This window comes from Vulpes lagopus, chromosome 5 (genome assembly GCF_018345385.1).
Source record: "Vulpes lagopus strain Blue_001 chromosome 5, ASM1834538v1, whole genome shotgun sequence".
Classification (NCBI taxonomy): Eukaryota; Metazoa; Chordata; class Mammalia; order Carnivora; family Canidae; genus Vulpes; species Vulpes lagopus.
In genome coordinates, this window is record NC_054828.1 from 52,165,695 (window position 1) to 52,184,007 (window position 18,313).

Genomic DNA, 18,313 nt, shown 5'->3' on the forward strand with positions numbered 1-18,313 from the left:
TATGTCAAGAACCACAACAGCTGCTGGAAACAAAAATGCAAACTACTCAATTTTCTGCCCTCAAATTTCTAATAGTCTATTCAGATGATAGGGACAAAATAATGAAAATACAGTGTGGGTTTGGGTTATAATAAAAGGGCTACAGATTAAAAAAAAAAAAAAGAGTACCACAGGTTGGGTGGCCATTGGAGCACAATGGAGAGAGGCAGCAGATGGGTGCCCACCTCAGAAGGGGAGGGAGGAAGGAACATGAGGGAACACATTTCTCAAAACTCTACTTTAGTGCCTCAAGAGTTTGAAAAACTTACCTGAAGGTATTAGAAAAGCCCTGAGTAGTTTCAAATCAAGAAAGCACAGGGTAACAATGTTTAGGAAACTCTCTTTGAGAGACAGAGTACGGACGGAAGGGGAGAAACGGAAGAGGGGAGCAGCTGTCAGCAGCTCTAGCTACAGCAAACCAAAAATGGGGACGCCCCGAACCAAACGGGGGTGATGAGGACAGAGATCAGCGCTACTGAGGGTAGAAGTGTCGGATGCGAGGTGAGAAAGCAGCCTGAACCCGGGGCACCTCCTAGGCTCGCAGGACTTGCTGAAACGGTGGCTGGATAAAGGAACGCAGAAAGAAGAGAGTGGCCAGTGTATTCAGTTCAATTCTGGACACGCAAAGTTTACGGTGTCTTGGTTTCTCCAGAGAGAAACCTCTAAGGGGCAGCTGGAAACCCAGGCCTGCGGCCTGAGAAATCCACGTGGGTCCTGATCACCGACACGGAGGAGGGGAATGACGTCAGAGCTCACCCATGAAGATACAAAGAGAGAAAAAAGGGCCTAGGAAACAATCTTGAAAGACGTTAATATTTAAGCAAGAGGCGGCAGAAAAGGAACCAGCCTGTTAGGAGGGCAGTACGTGCTGTCAGAGAAGCGAGGGGAGGAGGGAATTTTAAGAACCACGGAGTTGAGGCGTTCACTTTCTGTTAAGCGAGGAGAGTCACGGAGAACAGACGCCGTGACCTGCGGACACGGACACGGGCCTGCCACCGCCCTCCTCAGGAAGCTCTGCTGGCACAGTGGCTGCCGCCGGCGCCCGGGGACTTGGGGTTCAGGGTGGCTCCCTGCCCTGCCCAGCCAGCCTGCCACACCCCACGCGGCCGAGCTCCTGCTCCCTCTGCGGAGTGCCGGGGGGACTCCCCACGCGGGGCTGGGGCGAGGCCCCCACGCAGCGGGGAAGAAGCTGCCCGGAGCACAATTGGCAAAAAGTGATTCTTAGTCGCTTCGTCATTTACTGAAGGTAGACGACCTCGGCTAAGTATATATGCCAACAGCAGGGAATCCTTAGAGAAAAAGAAATTACAGGAAAGAAAAAAGATAATTTATAAAGTAAGGCCTCTAAGAACTGTGTTCCACCATGAAAATGCCCCAGGTGATTTCTGTTTTTACAGTAACATTCTTAACAAAGGCAGATATCCATAAGAAATAATATAAATGGTAATACTGTTGAAATTATACGAATAAGCCCTTTAAACATGGTAAGAGACAAAAATTCTTGTTTTTAGGTTTACTCAAAACAGAATAGACATCAATAAAGAATCTAGTTAACTAAAACAAAAAAGCTTCTTTTATTTAGACTCAAGAATCATGCAAAAACTATATTTTTTTAATAGAAAAGGAAGTACCAGCAGAATCATATCCTCTGTACTCCAGTCTCTGAAGGCCTTTGATTAGGGTCTCCAAGATTTCTCGTCTTGTGCGAGGAACATGGTAGTTTAAGTATGCAAATATACCTGCAAATGAACAAATATTTAATAAAAAATATGACTAACAGCAAAATTACATAATTATGACAAAATCCTCATTTGCATAGTTATGTCTAAGATGTGAAGAAATATGAAACTAGAGTCATCTTTATTTTTTTTTTTTTAATTTTTTTTTTTTTTATTTATGATAGTCACAGAGAGAGAGAGAGAGGCAGAGACACAGGCGGAGGGAGAAGCAGGCTCCATGCACCGGGAGCCTGATGTGGGATTCGATCCCGGGTCTCCAGGATCGCGCCCTGGGCCAAAGGCAGGCGCCAAACCGCTGCGCCACCCAGGGATCCCTAGAGTCATCTTTAAAAAAGAAAAAAATTCTCACTTCAAATTACTTAAAGGTGGTGAAACTTTTACAAAGAGGTGTCTCTCCTTAGTATAAAAGACTGAAGAAAACATGTCAAAATAAATGTTTAGCTTTTGCAAAGAAACTTATAAGGCTGGTCACATATCTTCCATCACTGCCACTCTGTCAAGTAAACTTTAATTTAAAAAAATTAATTAACAAATTTGTGACTTATGTCCTAGGTATTAAGCACTGTTTAGAGGAAAACATTTTCCAAAATAAGTATTTTAAGCAACACAAGGGCCCTAAAAAATGAGACAAATGGAATAATCTTTCTTATTTCCAATGATTATGGTATCAATAACATGTAAGAATAAACATAAATAAGTATCAATGATGTGAAAAATACAACGTAAATAACTTAATAATAGGGGAAAATGGACTAAAATATTTATATAATCATCTCAAGGGAAAACAGCATTTGTTGAATGAATCATTTGCTCACCAGACACGACCAAAAGATAAACAACTATCATGATACATGTTAACACCTATGGAGAATTCACAAAAAAGAAGCCCTTTTTTGGAAGAGCAAAACTAGAATAAAATGACTCGTACAACGTGAACTGAGCCAGAAAAGCAAATAGGCAGTAGAACAAAAGTAAGGAAATCCACATTTTAAAAACAGCAGCATGAAAGTGACCTGAAGTCTTCCATAGCCATGCTTGGCTAGGGTGGATATAGCTTAAATGTATAAATACTGAAGATCAAAATATAAGGAAATGAAAGCTCAAGTCACTTTTTTTTTTTTAAAGATTTTATTTATTCATGAGAGACACAGAGAGAGAGAGAGAGGCAGAAGCAGGCTGCATGCAGGGAGCCTGACGGGGGACTCGATCCCGGGTCTCCAGGATCATGCCCTAGGCCAAAGGCAGCTCTAAACTACTGAGCCACCAGGGCTGCCCTCAAGTCAATTTTTTATGAAAGAACTTTCCTCTTCCCAACTGTGTGACACTATGATGTCACTGATTCATACAGATATTAATTCTGTGGGGTATAAGAACTAGTGTCCATTTCCATTTGAAGCAATACCTTTATTTCTGTAAAGAGCTCGTCCTATTAAAGCATTTCCGCATACAAAAATACGACGGTGGGGCACCTGGGCGGCTCAGTTAAGTGTCTGCCTTCGGCTCAGGTCACAGGCTCCCCGCTCAGTGGATAGCATGCTTCTCCCTCTCCCTCTCCCCCTAACACCCACTCACTCTCTTTCTCCCATAAATAAATAACATCTTTTTAAAAATACCACAATGTTACTATCCAACAAAAAGCTATGATGTGTATGACCATCAGGATCGATACAGAGCAATTTTTCAAATGAACTATCATGCTCTTCCGCCCCACTACACTACAATCCAAAACAAAATTAACAACTTTCCCCAAAAAGGCAGTATGAGACCAAACGTTATAGAAATCCTGTATTTCGTTCATATTTTTACTTTTTTAAAGATTTTATTTATTTGAAGGAGAGAGTGAGTGAGTGGAGGGAGGTACAGTGGGAGATGATCTTCAAGCAGACTCCCCACTGAGAGTGGAGCCCCACGCAGGGCTTGAGGCCATGACCCATGAGATAACAACCTGAGCCAAAACCAAGCTGGTTGCCCAACCAACTGAGCCACCCAGACACCCACATTCATTATTTAAAAAAAAAAAAAAAACCCTTACATTTGTAAAGATTTTTTAAGTTCTCATGTGTTATACAGGTACGATGGCTGTTATTGCTGTTCCTTTATAAAGTATCTGTAAGATGAAGTGAACTAACAACCCAACTAGTGAGTTCTTCTACACTTTCCCTCATCACAGGTCACTGGCATTTGATTAAGATCAAATGCACTAAGAAAACTACCAGTTCCACGTAAGTATTTTTATTATACCATTAAAAGACAATACACAGAATATGAATCTTCTCCCAAAATAATACAGTAATAAAAATGAGCTAAAGAACACTGATTCTCAACTAGCCTACTTTCTACCACTGTGATGAGCATCAGCTAAATAATCTGCTAAAAGAGGATACAGTCTAGCTCATCTGAAAGTTATTAACCAGTGAAATACATTACACTGTTAGGAGCCATTTGCCATCTCTAGGAAATCTTAAAGAGGAAATCCATAGTTGCCAAATCCCAATAATGCAGCACAAATCAGAAAATTCACTGAGTCATCCCTCTCTTAAAAAAAAAAAAATGTAACTCTAATGGTAAAAGTAATACACATAGAAAATTAAAGATTAAATGCCAATTTTAAAAAAATCAATTTAAATGCAGATATAAAACCAACTGTCCTTAATACAAATTATAGATTCAACACATTTTTTAAAAGACGATGCAATATTCAATTCACGATTTTCAATACATGGAACTCAATCCTGTTCTAACTTCAATGTCTTTGGTTTACACTGGCTCAGCATGCGGATCTTGAGATCATTTCGGGGTATCATTTCATGGTGAAAGAGTATCTTCTAAGCTAATGCCCCACTTCAAACAAACTTCTAAAATGGTAACTATTTGAGAAATGAATAAAAACTCACACCAAACATCTGTTAACTCACAATCACTGAAGAAATCCTGTGCATCTTCTCACTCAGGTACGCCCCCAAAGCTTTCCACCACACCACCCCGCCTCGGCTTCCCGCTCTGCAAAATGAACGGGTTTCACGGAGAGGCGGCAGGAGAGGTTTCAGAGCGAGAACCCGGTTAACGGGCAGCGGCTGCAGAGAACTCGGAGAACCACCACACAGTGGCCCCATTTCCTAAACGGGAAGGCGAGCCATGGCTGCCCGGCAGCACGTGTTACCAGGAAGTGGGCAACGACGGCACAAAGGCTGCGTATGTCCTACCTGACACGTGAGGACATCTACAGCCCTAGCCAGCTAGATGTTCTCTAATTTCCGAAGTTTCTTCTGATTGCTTTAGAGCTATTCCAGATGGATCTGACGTTTTCTTAATAGCTCTACAGACCGCACCTCTCTCCTGGGCCTCATTTCTTTGTTATAACATTTTCATGATGGTCTCCTGTGTACATTCTATCTACCAAATTAAAACTGGAAACCTGGGGATCCCTGGGTGGCGCAGTGGTTTAGTGCCTGCCTTTGGCCTAGGGCACGATCCTGGAGACCCAGGATCGAATCCCACATCAGGCTCCCGGTGCATGGGCCTGCTTCTCCCTCTGCCTATGTCTCTGCCTCTTTCTCTCTCTCTCTCTGTGTGTGACTATCATAAATTTAAAAAAAAAAAAAAAAAAAAAAATTGGAAACCTGGTGAAAAACCTTGCTATTTTCAGGGTACAGTTGCCCCCGAATGCAGGTTTGAACCGCACAGGTCCACTCATGTGTGCATTTTCTCCAATAAATACAGTACAGTGCTGTAAACATATTTTCTCTATGATTTTCCTAATAACATTTTCTTTTCTCTAGTTTACTTTATTCTAAGAATACTGTATGTGATACAAAGCATGTAACATACAAAACATGTGAGGTTTATGTCATTGGTGAGCTTTCCAGTAAACAGCTGGCTATTAGGAGTTAAGTTTTCGGGGAGTCCAAAGTTATACTTGGACTTTCCATTGAAGAGGGGTGAGGGCAGGCACTCCAAACCCCATGTCGTTTAACAGTCAATTGTATCGTTAAGAATAAAAGCAAAGTAACAAAATTTGAGGACATTTTTCTGCAAAACTGATTGTTATACCTAAGAAGATAATGTTACCACCACCCACCTAATACAATGTTCATATTTAAAATTTCCCTGGGGCACCTGGTGGCTCCGTCGGTTAAGTGTATGCCTTCAGCGTACACTTAACCAGGTCATGATCCCAGGGTCCTAGGATCGAGTCCCCATTGGGCTCCCTGCTGGGTGGGGGTCTTGGCCTGCTTCTCCCTCTGCCTCTGCCCCTCCACCACCCCCATGCTTGCTCTCTCTTGCTGTCTCTCTCTCAAATAATAAATAAAACCTTCTAAAATAATAAGATAAAATTTCCCTATTATAAAAAAAATCTTTTACAGCTGATTGTTCATTCTAGGATGTAATAAAGGATCATACCTCCCATTTGATTATTATATCACAAAAGTCTCTTCAAATCCAGAATGATCTCTCCCCTACTGCCCTGTTTTTCCTAAGACACCTACTTATTGACAAGCTGTGGCCAATTTTCTTGTTGAATGTCTCACCCTCTAGCTGTGTCTGTTTCCACACAGTATAGTGTGCTGATTCTTCTATTCCTTCTATTTCCTGGAGACTGGAAGACAGACCTAAAGACTTGATTGAGTTAGGTTAATATTGGAGGCAGGACACCTGGCGGGGGCTCAGGGGTTGAGCATCTGCCTCTGGCTCAGGGCGTGACCCCAGGGTCCTGGGATTGAGTCCTGCATCAGGCTCCCTGCGTGGAGCCTGCTTCTCCCTCTGCCTGTGTCTCCTCTGCCTCTGTGTGTGTCTCATGAATAAATAAAATCACCAAAAAAAAAAAATTGGAAGTAAGAATTATACACAATGCATGTATGTATTTTATATCATCCATAGGTCCCTTATTAGTGTTAAGACTGTCACTGGTAAATACAATTAGATCATCTAGCCCATCATATTCTGAAAGCACCTTCTGAATACTTTTCAGGGTTTCAGACACTGACAGCAGGGATTTTAAAACATTCATATTCTCTTTCTTTGTGATGTACATAATAACAGTGCATTTCCCAATCAGTGGCACCTTAGATTCAATAAAATATCATATATCATGTTCCAATTCAAAACCTGCCCTTTCCTTGAGAGGAAGCACTACTATTATCTATAATCATCACTGTCATTTTTTGGTTTACTCTTGGAACAAAGAAAAGGAGGAACAGAGGAAGAAGCTGGAGCAACATTTCTCCCTACATAACCAGGCAAGAACTGAAAAGAAGAAAAAGACAATGTATATAGAGAAGTTTTCAAAGATCAAGTAACAGAGTTGGGTGAAGAAATAACAGGGGGAAGGGATTAACCTAAGTCATCCCTGCTTAGAGAAATGAGAGATAAAGAAGAGACTGAACCTGTCCACTTCACAGCTCAGCCCCTTGCCAGGACTGTTGACCGGACACAGCGCACCTGCTCGGATTAGTGGGTTACGTGTATTCATGGGGTAGCTGGGAAAACACAATGGCAAATAACCAGCCAATCACACATGCGGGGCATGTTCACAAGGGAGGCATTCACAACTCAAAATGGTACTTATCACGGTAGAAATCACTAGCATGAGCCCCATTTCAGATCTTTGACTTGTCTTTTCAAACCTCCCATAAACAGCTTTGCTTTAGGTTAACTACTAAAAGCCTAAAAATCAGCTTTCCGTTGCTCTCCGGTAATTGCTCCAATATCGCACACAGCAGTCGTATGGAGCGCAGGAGACTTTCTACTCCTAAATCACCGTGTGCTTCCGGTATAAGTTCGCTCATTAACAGAATATTCTCAGAATAAGTATCTGCCTAAGTGGAGATGTTTGCACTTACAGGCATCACTCTTGGAAAACTGCAACTTAAATTCAGTGACATGAAAGCACCAATGACACCTCGCTTAATAAAATATTCAGACATGACCCGGGTCACAGACACATTTGGTTGAAAGGCTGTTAAGCGTTACTGAGAGAAAACTAAGAAAACTAAGAATGCAACTTAGCAGACTAATTAAATTATTAAAGTTCCTACGCCTGGCTGAATATATGCCCTTGTAAATAAGAATACTTTTACCTATTTTTTTGCCTTGACGGCTTCAGTATTTTGAAACCTCAGACACTGTAATTTATCAGTGATAAGTGTTCAAATTCATTCTCTAAATTTTATACTTTCTGAATCAAAATCCATCTGCAATGCCACTTAAATTTTTACATTTTTAAAATCTTTCTTACAATGCAAGTGTATTTCATCATTATCATCATTAAAGATTCAAATTACACAAATGCTACAGAATTGTGAAAATCTCCTTTTTCTACCCCCGTCAAGGGAGATATCCACTGTTAGTCCCTCACAAACTGTCCCAATCCTGCAGCTATGAGCCTATGTATATATACTGTCCTTTAGCGACACTATATAAAGCTAGATGTACAGGGTTTTAGAAGACACTTTAACACATCAATGTGATGACTCTATATACATTGTTTCTTTGACTTAAAAATGTTGGATATTTTTTATGCCGGTATATACACATATCTACCCTATTCTATTTAATGGCCACCTACTACTCCCTGATAAATTTCTTTTACCTAATCATTTCACTCCTGACTGAGGTTTTTCTATGTCTCTGTAATTACAAACAAAGCTGCAATTAAACACATACATATTGACTTGATGCTTATCATAATACATATTCAATACTACAAACACGGAGGCACATTCTAAACGTAAGATTCCTTTAAAAGAGGAAATACTGAGGGCGCCATGGTGGCTCAGTGGTTGGGCATCTGCCTTCAGTTCAGGTCATGATCCCGGGGTCCTGGGTTCGAGCCCCACATCAGGCTCCCTGCTCAGCCTGCTTCTCCCTCTCCTGCTGCTGCTCCTCCTGCTTGTGTTGTCTTGTGCTCTGTCAGATAAATAAAATCTCAAAAAAGGAAATATTGAGATACTCTTTTCTATAATCCTAAAACACCAAGAAAAAATTATATGGAGTGACACAATGAGGAATTTCAATTATTAGTGTATTTTAATTGTCTAAAATCTTTTCCCTGTTTACACAATGCTGGTTCAGGTATCCCCTACCTTGTAAATACAGGCTGCCCCTGCCAGAAGCTCCATAACAAGCTCCCTTGCACCTTTAACACTCTGGAACCCAAAGCGCTGTTCAAACCCTGACATCTCTAATTACACACTCCCTCCCTCACAGCCTACCTAGGGCATCAACTTTCCTGAGAAAAAGCATGCCCTTCCTGCTCACAACCCTTCAAACATTCCACCTCTCCCACTTCCACCCAACCAATGCCATCAGACCACAGGCTTTCGTCATCCTGACACGCAGCCCCTCTGGGCCCACGGCTCTCTTCCTCCTGAGTCCCTGAGCAGGCCTGTAGCAGAGCCCGTCCACCTCAAGTCCATCCTCCATCTCGGGCCCTCCACTTGCTGGCCAATCCTGTCCATTCACCGCTTGTCCAACTGGCAAACTTCCCCAGGTATTACTCTAAAGCTAGAATCTAGACTACTCCATTTCTCTGTTCCCAGGTTCTTTCTCAGTTTCTGGTAGACCCTCACAGAACTGAAGCTTTCATCTTCATCTTAACAGTATATACCCTCCTACCTTCCTACGTTGTTCCAACATGCCGGAGGCTGTTCACCCTGGAGACCTGGGTGGACGCAGATACAGCCTGGCAAGAGATCCACACCCTCTCCCCCAGATCTTCAAGGGCCAACAAGAGCTCACCAGACACCTGGAACATCGCTGCTTTCCAAGGCAGAGGCCCCTCCCTCTGGGCAAACCCGCTCCAGGGTGCCTTATCCTTCCTTATAAGCTCAAAACAGAGAAACTTATTTCACAAGCTATTTCCTCGAAGCCGGTCTCTTCTACCTGTAACTCTTGATTAGCAATTCCTCAACTTTCTAAATATAGAACCTCTTACTACATCAAAACATTTTGAGAATCCTACACAATAGTGGGTTGAATTTTTATTATGCAATGATCTAGAACAACTTCTTTTTTTTTTTTTTAAGATTTATTTATTCTTCATGATAGAGAGAGAGAGAGAGAGGCAGAGACACAGGCAGAGGGAGAAGCAGGCTCCATGCCAGGAGCCTGACGCGGGACTCGATCCCAGAACTCCAGGATCGCGCCCTGGGCCAAAGGCAGGCGCCAAACCGCTGAGCCACCCAGGGATCCCCTAGAACAACTTCTATACAACTTTACAGACCATGCCTAGAGTATGACTCAATCAGTGAACACCCATAGTAGCTTCATAGCTTACAGGTAAAGAACCACAGCTCTAGAACTCAACTTTTCAACTCCATCAGGGGATCTCACTTCCACGGTACTCCCTCCTCTGCTGGTACGTATACCCTCCTCGACACAAACTCAAGTCCCTCCACCTTCAATATATGCAGCTCCTCTAATGATTTATTTATAGCCAAATGCAATTAATTTCCCTCTGCAATGTTAAACATGAATGCAGAGTCTGTCCAAGTCAGTACACTGGAACTCTTCTGCCTCTAACCACTGTTCTTTGGCCCCTTTTCCTGGAATTTTTATTTCTTCTTTCAAACCCCACGGCAACAGTTCTCAACCTATTTCTGACTATTCACTGTTGGGTAAATGCCATCGTGATATTTCTCACAGTGCACTATTTCTCTACCAGCTGGCACTATTTCTCAACGTAACAGTACTGCCACTGGGATGCCTGGCTGGCTCCGTCAATAGGGCATATGCCTCTTGATCTTGGGGTTGTTAAGTTCGAGGCCCACACTGGATATAAAGATTACTTAAAAAAAAAAAAAATCTTAAAAAAAAAAAGTACTGCCCTGTTACCTGAAACATTCCTGCCCCAACTAGTCCCTGAATTTCTATTCAATCCACTTGTAGTCCAAATATGACAAGGAACAGTGAACAAGAAATGCCTAGTAACACACCTGTTGCATTTCTTGTTGTACCTGTGTATTCACTGTTTCCTCCAACCAGACAGCAACTCCTTGAAGGCAATTTCCTTATTTTAGTCATCTCTCCAATGGACAAACCAAGTATAAAGCCTTCACTTCCAATATCTATTCCAATAATGCTTTCTAGGTACTTGAAACGTACAAAAATTCCTAAACTACAGAAAGAGAACACTATTTTGCAGGATGCTAAATAGGGATAAGGTAAAAGAAATGTTCCATAATTAAAGGTTTAAGAAATACTGGGTTAGGGGATCCCTGGGTGGCGCAGCGGTTTAGCGCCTGCCTTTGGCCCAGGGCGCGATCCTGGAGACCCGGGATCGAATCCCAATTCGGGCTCCCGGTGCATGGAGCATGCTTCTCCCTCTGCCTGTGTCTCTGCCTCTCTCTCTCATTCTGTGTGACTATCATAAATAAATAAAAATTAAAAAAAAAAGAAATACTGGGTTAAAGTTAACACGTTTATTTGTAGAACTTTCTAGAAACTTTATCCTTGCTACTTGCAAATCTCCAAAAGCAGAATTTCCCACAGCTGTGTTGTAAAACTCTTTCCCACCTTCCATTGCTCATAACCAGCACCTATTAGCTTCTCCCTTTCCAGGGAACATATTTGAGGAAATACTTATTAAGCAGTTAATTATTTTCTTTCACAACTACTTTATATCCAGTATGATTCTCAAGGAGGATATGTTAAACGTATTGGTTTTATGGTTTATCCTAGCAGCCCATCACAGCATCCCTCAAACATCTCCAAGTCGGGGATCCCTGGGTGGTGCAGCGGTTTGGCGCCTGCCTTTGGCCCAGGGCGCGATCCTGGAGACCCGGGATCGAATCCCACGTCGGGCTCCCAGTGCATGGAGCCTGCTTCTCCCTCTGCCTGTGTCTCTGCCTCTCTCTCTCTCTCTCTGTGTGTGACTATCAAAAATAAATAAACATTTAAAAAAATATATCTCCAAGTCTATTAGTGTTATTACAAAAATCTTTTTAAGGATTTATTTCAGGATACTTTTAAACTGTAAGCTCCCTTACTGCTTTTAAATATGGCCTCACCGGGATCCCTGGGTGGCTCAGCGGTTTAGCGCCTGCCTTTGGCCCAGGGCACGATCCTGGAGTCCCGCATTGGGCTCCCGGCATGGAGCCTGCTTCTCCCTCTGCCTCTGTCTATGCATCTCTCTCTCTCTATCTCTCATGCATAAATAAATAAAATCTTAAAAAAAAATAGGGGATCCCTGGGTGGCTCAGGGGTTTAGTGCCTGCCTTTGGCCCAGGGCGCGATCCTGGAGTCGGGAGATCGAGTCCCGCATCGGGCTCCCGGCATGGAGCCTGCTTCTCCCTCCTCCTGTGTCTCTCTCTGTCTGTCATAAATAAATAAATAAATCTTTAAAAAAAAAATAAATATGGCCTCACTTACAAAAATTCCATTTATATACACACCATTGGATCAGAAGGGATATGTCTTCCGGGGACAATGTCTAGAGCCATTCCAGAATGGTCCCATGTTTGACATTTCATCCATCATAGATTGCCCTATAATACAGCATCTAACAAAAATAGGCTGTCCCAAACCCCTGGTAATAGTACTGTTTTATGTTTATACCAAGGAGGTTGGAAAAGCACCAAAATCCACATGTTGGCCCAGGCCAACCTCCAGGCGTTTGTGCTGTGAGACCTACAGTTCTTATGAGGTTGTCTAAGAAGAAAAAACACATTAGCAGAGACTGTGCTGATTCCATGTGTGCTGTGTCAGTCACTGGATCAAGCATGTTTTGCTTACAGAGGAGAACATTGTTCTGAACATGTTGAAGGAACAAGCACAGAGTCAGAAAGCTAAATTTAAAAATGCATTTGAGTAACACACACAAAAAAAAAAAAATCAGAAGAAAAAAAAGAACAGTATAACCCTACATTGATTATAATACAGCAGCCCAATCTGTTAAAAGCTGTGGGTAGCTTAAGTGACTTGCCATTCTCTTACCAAAACAAAAGGTAGTACAAATCAAAAATGACAGAGTGTATTCTAAAGAACCAAGAATAAGAGGAAGAGAAAATTAACTTGCAAAACAAGCACACTATTCTTTTCTGGGAGATTCACAGCACTTCTTAGCCCACTAAAGGTTCCAAGAAATCCTCAAAAAAAAAAAAAAGCCAAAGTTCAACACTGTTTTAATCTACTGCTTCCCAAATTTACTTGGCTCAAATCTATTTTTTTTTTCCTGATTAACACTATTAACCTCCCAACACAAACTGGTAAACATTTTGACAGTTTTATCAGTATATCTGATTGGAAAAAGTGTATCACAGAATTTTCCACCTTCGTTCTTCTTCAACATTGTATGGTGTTGAAACAAAATGCTCTTTTAGAAAAACTTGGAATAGGCAGCAGGTAATCAGAAAGTAAACTTCCATGGGTGGGGAATGGGTCAAATAGCAGATGGAGATTAAGGGGTGCACTTGTCCGTGACCGATCACCGATCCCTGGATGAGGTATGAAATCCTTCAATCACTACACCTGAAACTGATGTAACACTGTATGCTAACCATGCTGGAGTTAGATGAAAAAGAAGGTAAACCTCTAAATGTTCCTATCTAATCTCACTCCCACTCACTTCCTCTGTCTAGAAATTTTATTTCAGGGACGCCTGGGTGGCTCAGCGGCTGAGCGTCTGCCTTCGGCTCAGGGCGTGGTCCTGGAGTTCTGGGGATCAAGTCCGGTATCAGGTTCCCTGCATGGAGCCTGCTTCTCCCTCTGCCTGTATCTCTGCCTCTCCCCCCCCCCCCCCCCCGTGTGTCTCTCATAAATAAATAAAATCTTTTAAAAAAAATTTTATTTCAATGATTGAGATATAGGAAGAAAATAAATACAAAGTCTCATCCTCTTGATGTTAAGTTTCAGAATTTACATTAAAGAAGAAATAAATCCTGAACTCTATTCCTGGAATCATGCAAAACTCTGCTCTGGGTTAAAAGCAGCACCTTGGAAATGTTTCAAGTACTATTTCTTTATAACCAGTGCGTTTCCTGAGCAGTAAAATTATGAAATGGGCACGGTGGCTGTGTGAAAACTACTTATCTAGTCTCCACCCCAAAGCTTCCCCTTATCTGAACCTTTCTAAAGCAAATCTTTTTTTTTTTTTTTTATGGTACTCTCTGTCTTTCCTGAAACAGGATGAAGAAGAAACCACCTGCAACCAGATCGCCACGTACTCACCTAGGCACACACCTCATCATTCCGGAAAAGTCAATGACCAAATGAAGCGTCTTAGGGATTAACCGGTTTTGCAGATTCACTACTTCACAGCCACAAACTAAATAATGTGTTTCTCAAAACCACTCTACTAACTAGACACAGCCAAAGCATAACTGACCCTTAGGTCAGCCCTAGTCTAATAATTTCAGAAATTATAGATGTTTCTGTTTTGTCTTTCCCATCTACTCTGAATGTAAAAGTGCTCCTCATTTTCAGAAGCTGAAACTATCATAAAGTTTCAACACAGGGGGCAGCCCAGGTGGCTCAGCGGGTTAGCACCGGCTTCGGCCCAGGGCGTGACCCTGGAGACCCGGGATCGAGTCCCACGTCCGGCTCCCTGCGTGGGGCCTGCTTCTCCCTCTGCCTGTGTCTCTGCCTCTATGTGTGTGTGTGTCTCTTGTGAATAATCAAACAAAATCTTAAAAAAGTTTCAATACGATACAGGAAAAATCGACACTACTGAGTACAAGCCACATCCTGCTGGGATGTTCTCCCAAAGGGCTGTGAGGAATACGGGCGCCGAGGGGGCACCTGGCGGGATGAGCACCGGGTGTTACGCTCTATGTGGGCAACCTGAACTCCAATAAAAAAAATATACAAAAAAAAAAAGAAAGAAAGAAAGAAAGAAAGAAAGAAAAGGGCAAGATTCCCAGGTAGCGTCGCTTCTTTTACAATCCCACGTTCCGTTCCTTCTCCCAGGCTTGCGGTGAGTCCTAATTTCCATTCAGGCGCTATGATAATACCGACAGCGGCCGAGCGAATCCCTCCTCCGGGCCTGTCCATCCCCTCGGACGTGACTGCGGCCCTGCCCGTCAGGACGGGCTTTAGGTTGACACCCCCGGGTCGGGGTGGCCGAGGGCGACCAGCTGCGTTTTAACTGCTCTCGGAGAAACGTTTATCGTCGCTGGTGGGCGGGCGCTTCCGACCGGAGGTGGGCAGGTGGGCAGGTGGGCAGGTGGGGGGGGCCCACTCCCCAGGTTAGGGCCGCGGTCCCGGGGGCGGGCGCTTCCGACGGGAGCACCTGGCGCGGCCTGGAGGTGGGCAGGTGGGCAGGTGCGCAGGTGCGGGGGGGGCCCACTCCCCAGGTTAGGGCCGCGGTCCCGGGGCGGGCGCTTCCGACGGGAGCACCTGACGCGGCCCGGAGGTGGGCAGGTAGGCAGGTGCGCAGGTGGGGGGGACCCCACTCCCCAGGTTAGGGCCGCGGTCCCGGGGCGGGCGCTTCCGACGGGAGCACCAGCGAGGTAGGCAGGTGGGTGGGGGGCGCTCCCCAGGTTAGGGCCGCGGTCCCGGGGCGGGCGCTTCCGACGGGAGCACCTGGCGCGGCCCGGAGGTGGGCAGGTGGGCAGGTGCGCAGGTGGGGGGGACCCCACTCCCCAGGTTAGGGCCGCGGTCCCGGGGCGGGCGCTTCCGACGGGAGCACCTGGCGCGGCCCGGAGGTGGGCAGGTGGGCAGGTGCGCAGGTGGGGGGGACCCCACTCCCCAGGTTAGGGCCGCGGTCCCGGGGCGGGCGCTTCCGACGGGAGCACCGGCGCGGCCCGGAGGTGGGCAGGTCGGGGGCTCCCCCCGGGCCAGCGCCGCGGGCGGGGGCGGGGTGGTGCGGCGCGCGGCGACTCCCCGGGGTCTGCCCGGAGCGAGCGGCGGCGGGGCCGGTCCGGGAAGGCGAGCGCTGGCGGGCGCAGGGCAGGTCCGAGGGCTCCCCCGCCGCTCCACAGGTGGCCCCGCTCGCCCGCCCGCCCGGGTCCTCGCAGGCCACGCCGCCCGGCCCCTTCCCTCGCCCGTCGCCGCCCCGGGACGCGGGGCCGCCCCGCCGCTCCCTTCCCCGCGCGCCCCCGGCCCCCAGGCCGCCCCGGGCCCGCCCCGCCCCCGCCCGCGCCCCCGCCCGCACACGCCCCCCGCCCGCAGCCCCCTTACCGCACATGATGCAGGCGGCCCGGCCCGCGGCGGGCGGGGAGCGGGCGGGGGGCGGCGGCGCGCACACGAGCCTCCGGGGCGGCCGGCGAGGAGGGGGCCCGGGCCCGGCGACGCGACCCGCGGGGATGCGACGGCCCAAGCGACGCCCGCGCGGTCGGCCTCCCCGGCGCGCCTGCAACTGCCGCCGGCCCCGCCCCCCGCGCGCACCGCGCCGCCGCCGCCGCCGCCCGCCGCCGCCATTGGCCCGCGCCGCCGCCGCTCACGCCGGCCCCGCCCCCCGCGCCGCCCCGCCCCGCCCCCGGGCGCACGCACGCGCAGGCCAGCGGGCGGCGGAGACGTGGCAGCCGCGGGGGCCGCCGGCCGCGGGGAGCGGGGAGCTGGGAGCGGGCAGCGGGGACGCGTGCGCAGCCGCGGGCGCCACCAGCCTGCCGCGCGGCCGGCCCGGCGGGAGCACCGAGGGGGGAGCGGGGGGCGGGCGCGCAGCCCAGGAGCCGCCACGAAAACCCCGCGAGCCGGGGGCGGCGCCGCGGGCCTCCACGCCCAGCGCCCTGCGCGGCCGCGTCCTCCCGGGCCCCGCAGACCCCGCGCCCGACAGACGCGGGCTGTGGCAGGCGCGGCCCCCGCCCCCCGGGCCCCGGACCCCGGACCCCGCACTCCCTCCGCGCCACCCCCGCATCCCGCATCCCCGCGCCTCCGCCCCCCGGGCCCCGCCCCTTCCGCCCCCCGCATACTCCGCCCCCCCCCGCATCCCGCACCCCCTCTGCCCCCCACCCCGGGCCCCACACCCCCTCCGCCCCCCCCACCCCGCATCCCCGCGCCTCCGCCCCCCGGGCCCCGCCCCTTCCGCCCCCCGCATACTCCGCCCCCCCCGCATCCCGCACCCCCTCCGCATCCCGCACCCCCTCCGCCCCACACCCCCTCCGCCCCCCCCACCCCGCATCCCCGCGCCTCCGCCCCCCCGCGCCCCGCCCCTTCCGTCTCCCGCATACTCCGCACCACCCCCTGCATCCCGCACCCCCGGGCCCCCCCCCCCCCCGGGCCCCGCACCACTTCCGCCCCCCCCCCCGCATCCCGCACCCCCTCCGCCCCCCCATACTCCGCACTCCCGCCGCACCCCTGCCCCGGGTACCGCACCCCCGGGCCCCCAGCGAGGCAGAGCCCAGCGCCAGGGCCCTGAGCTCCCGGCCTTGCGGAGCTGTGCTGGCCCCGGCTCCCGCGGCCACCCGAGGGCCAGGAACTGCCCAGACACTGACCCTTAGTTCTGTGAATCAGTGCCCCCCCCACTCCTGCCCCAAGAGACACTTAACCAGAGAGAGCGGAGGTTTCTGAGAATCTGTTACCGGAGCGCTTGCTCTAGGAAGGTGTCCGTGGGACCTCTAGCCACCTGGAGGTGGTCATCTAACTACTAACGGCTCTAGATTATGATCAAATAAAAACTTGATTGGCACAGAGAACAGGCCCCGACTCCTGGCCTGAGATACCGGTCGTTGCACGCTGGCTCCCGTCCCACCCCACCTTCCAGCCCTTCATGCCCCACTTCCCCACCAGGCCGTCGTCCCCCACTATTTTCCACATAGGAGTATTCGTGGAATCCCCACCCCCTCTCTACCCAACTGCCACCTGTTGGGGAAAACCGATTGTCTCCCTAGATGGGCTTAAGGACATGGATCAACCTCTGATTCTTTGAATTGGCCCCTTTAAATCAATATACTTGTGACATTTTATTACTTTTTGTGTGTTTCCCTACCCGGCTGTTCCTTGAGGCCAGAACAAGCCTTTGCACCTAGTATAAACCCTAGCACAACCCAGTACCTGAAAATGTTTTTGTGGCTGTCAGTGGAGCCTGCGACTCCTGATCTTGGGGGTCATGGGTTTGAGACCCACGTTGAGAGTAGAGAGTACTTAAAAAAAGAAAAGAATAAAAATCTTTAAAAAAAATGTTTTTCAATGAGTGGAAAAAGCCATATTAGCAGAACTGACTTCCTATGGCTGGTTATATGATCAAGTGAACAAAGAAAAGGCTTTTCAGATTCTCTTAAAGGGAAAATATATATATGGTTTTCACACAGAGAGGCTGAGACACAGGCAGAGGGCCTCAGTCCCAGGACCGGGGGATAATGACCTGAACCAAAGGCAGATGATCAACCACTGAAATACCCAGATGCCTCCCAAAAAATGCCTTTTTATTACTTGCCTCAAAGAGAGGCTAGAAATGTTACACTTAAATGAAGTATTTATCACCTAAGAGCCCTTTAACATTTCAGGCCCTTAAGCCCCTAAACGAACCCAGAGCAACGTTTAAAAACAAAAAACAAAAAACAGTGAGCTGCTTGTTAATACACATTTCTTAGTTCAAGAGGCAAAAGACTGTGGATGTACTTCTTAGCCACACAACCCTCATCTAAGTTTCTAGCAGGACC

At 47.8% G+C, this 18,313-nt stretch overlaps 1 protein-coding gene across 2 annotated transcripts in view; it reads right to left on the minus strand.

The window, feature by feature from the left end:
* The window catches only part of GFPT1 (glutamine--fructose-6-phosphate transaminase 1), a 58,101-nt gene extending 41,981 nt beyond the window's left edge, over positions 1-16,120 (minus strand). For both annotated transcript variants that reach the window (XM_041754947.1, XM_041754946.1), the window contains exons 1-2: positions 15,894-16,120; positions 1,671-1,778 (exon numbers count right to left, since the gene is read on the minus strand). In XM_041754947.1, coding sequence (XP_041610881.1) covers positions 1,671-1,778; positions 15,894-15,900 — 115 coding nt within the window. In that variant the 5' untranslated portion in view covers positions 15,901-16,120. The remainder of the gene's footprint in view (positions 1-1,670; positions 1,779-15,893) is intronic.
* Between the last annotated feature and the right edge of the window lie 2,193 nt (positions 16,121-18,313).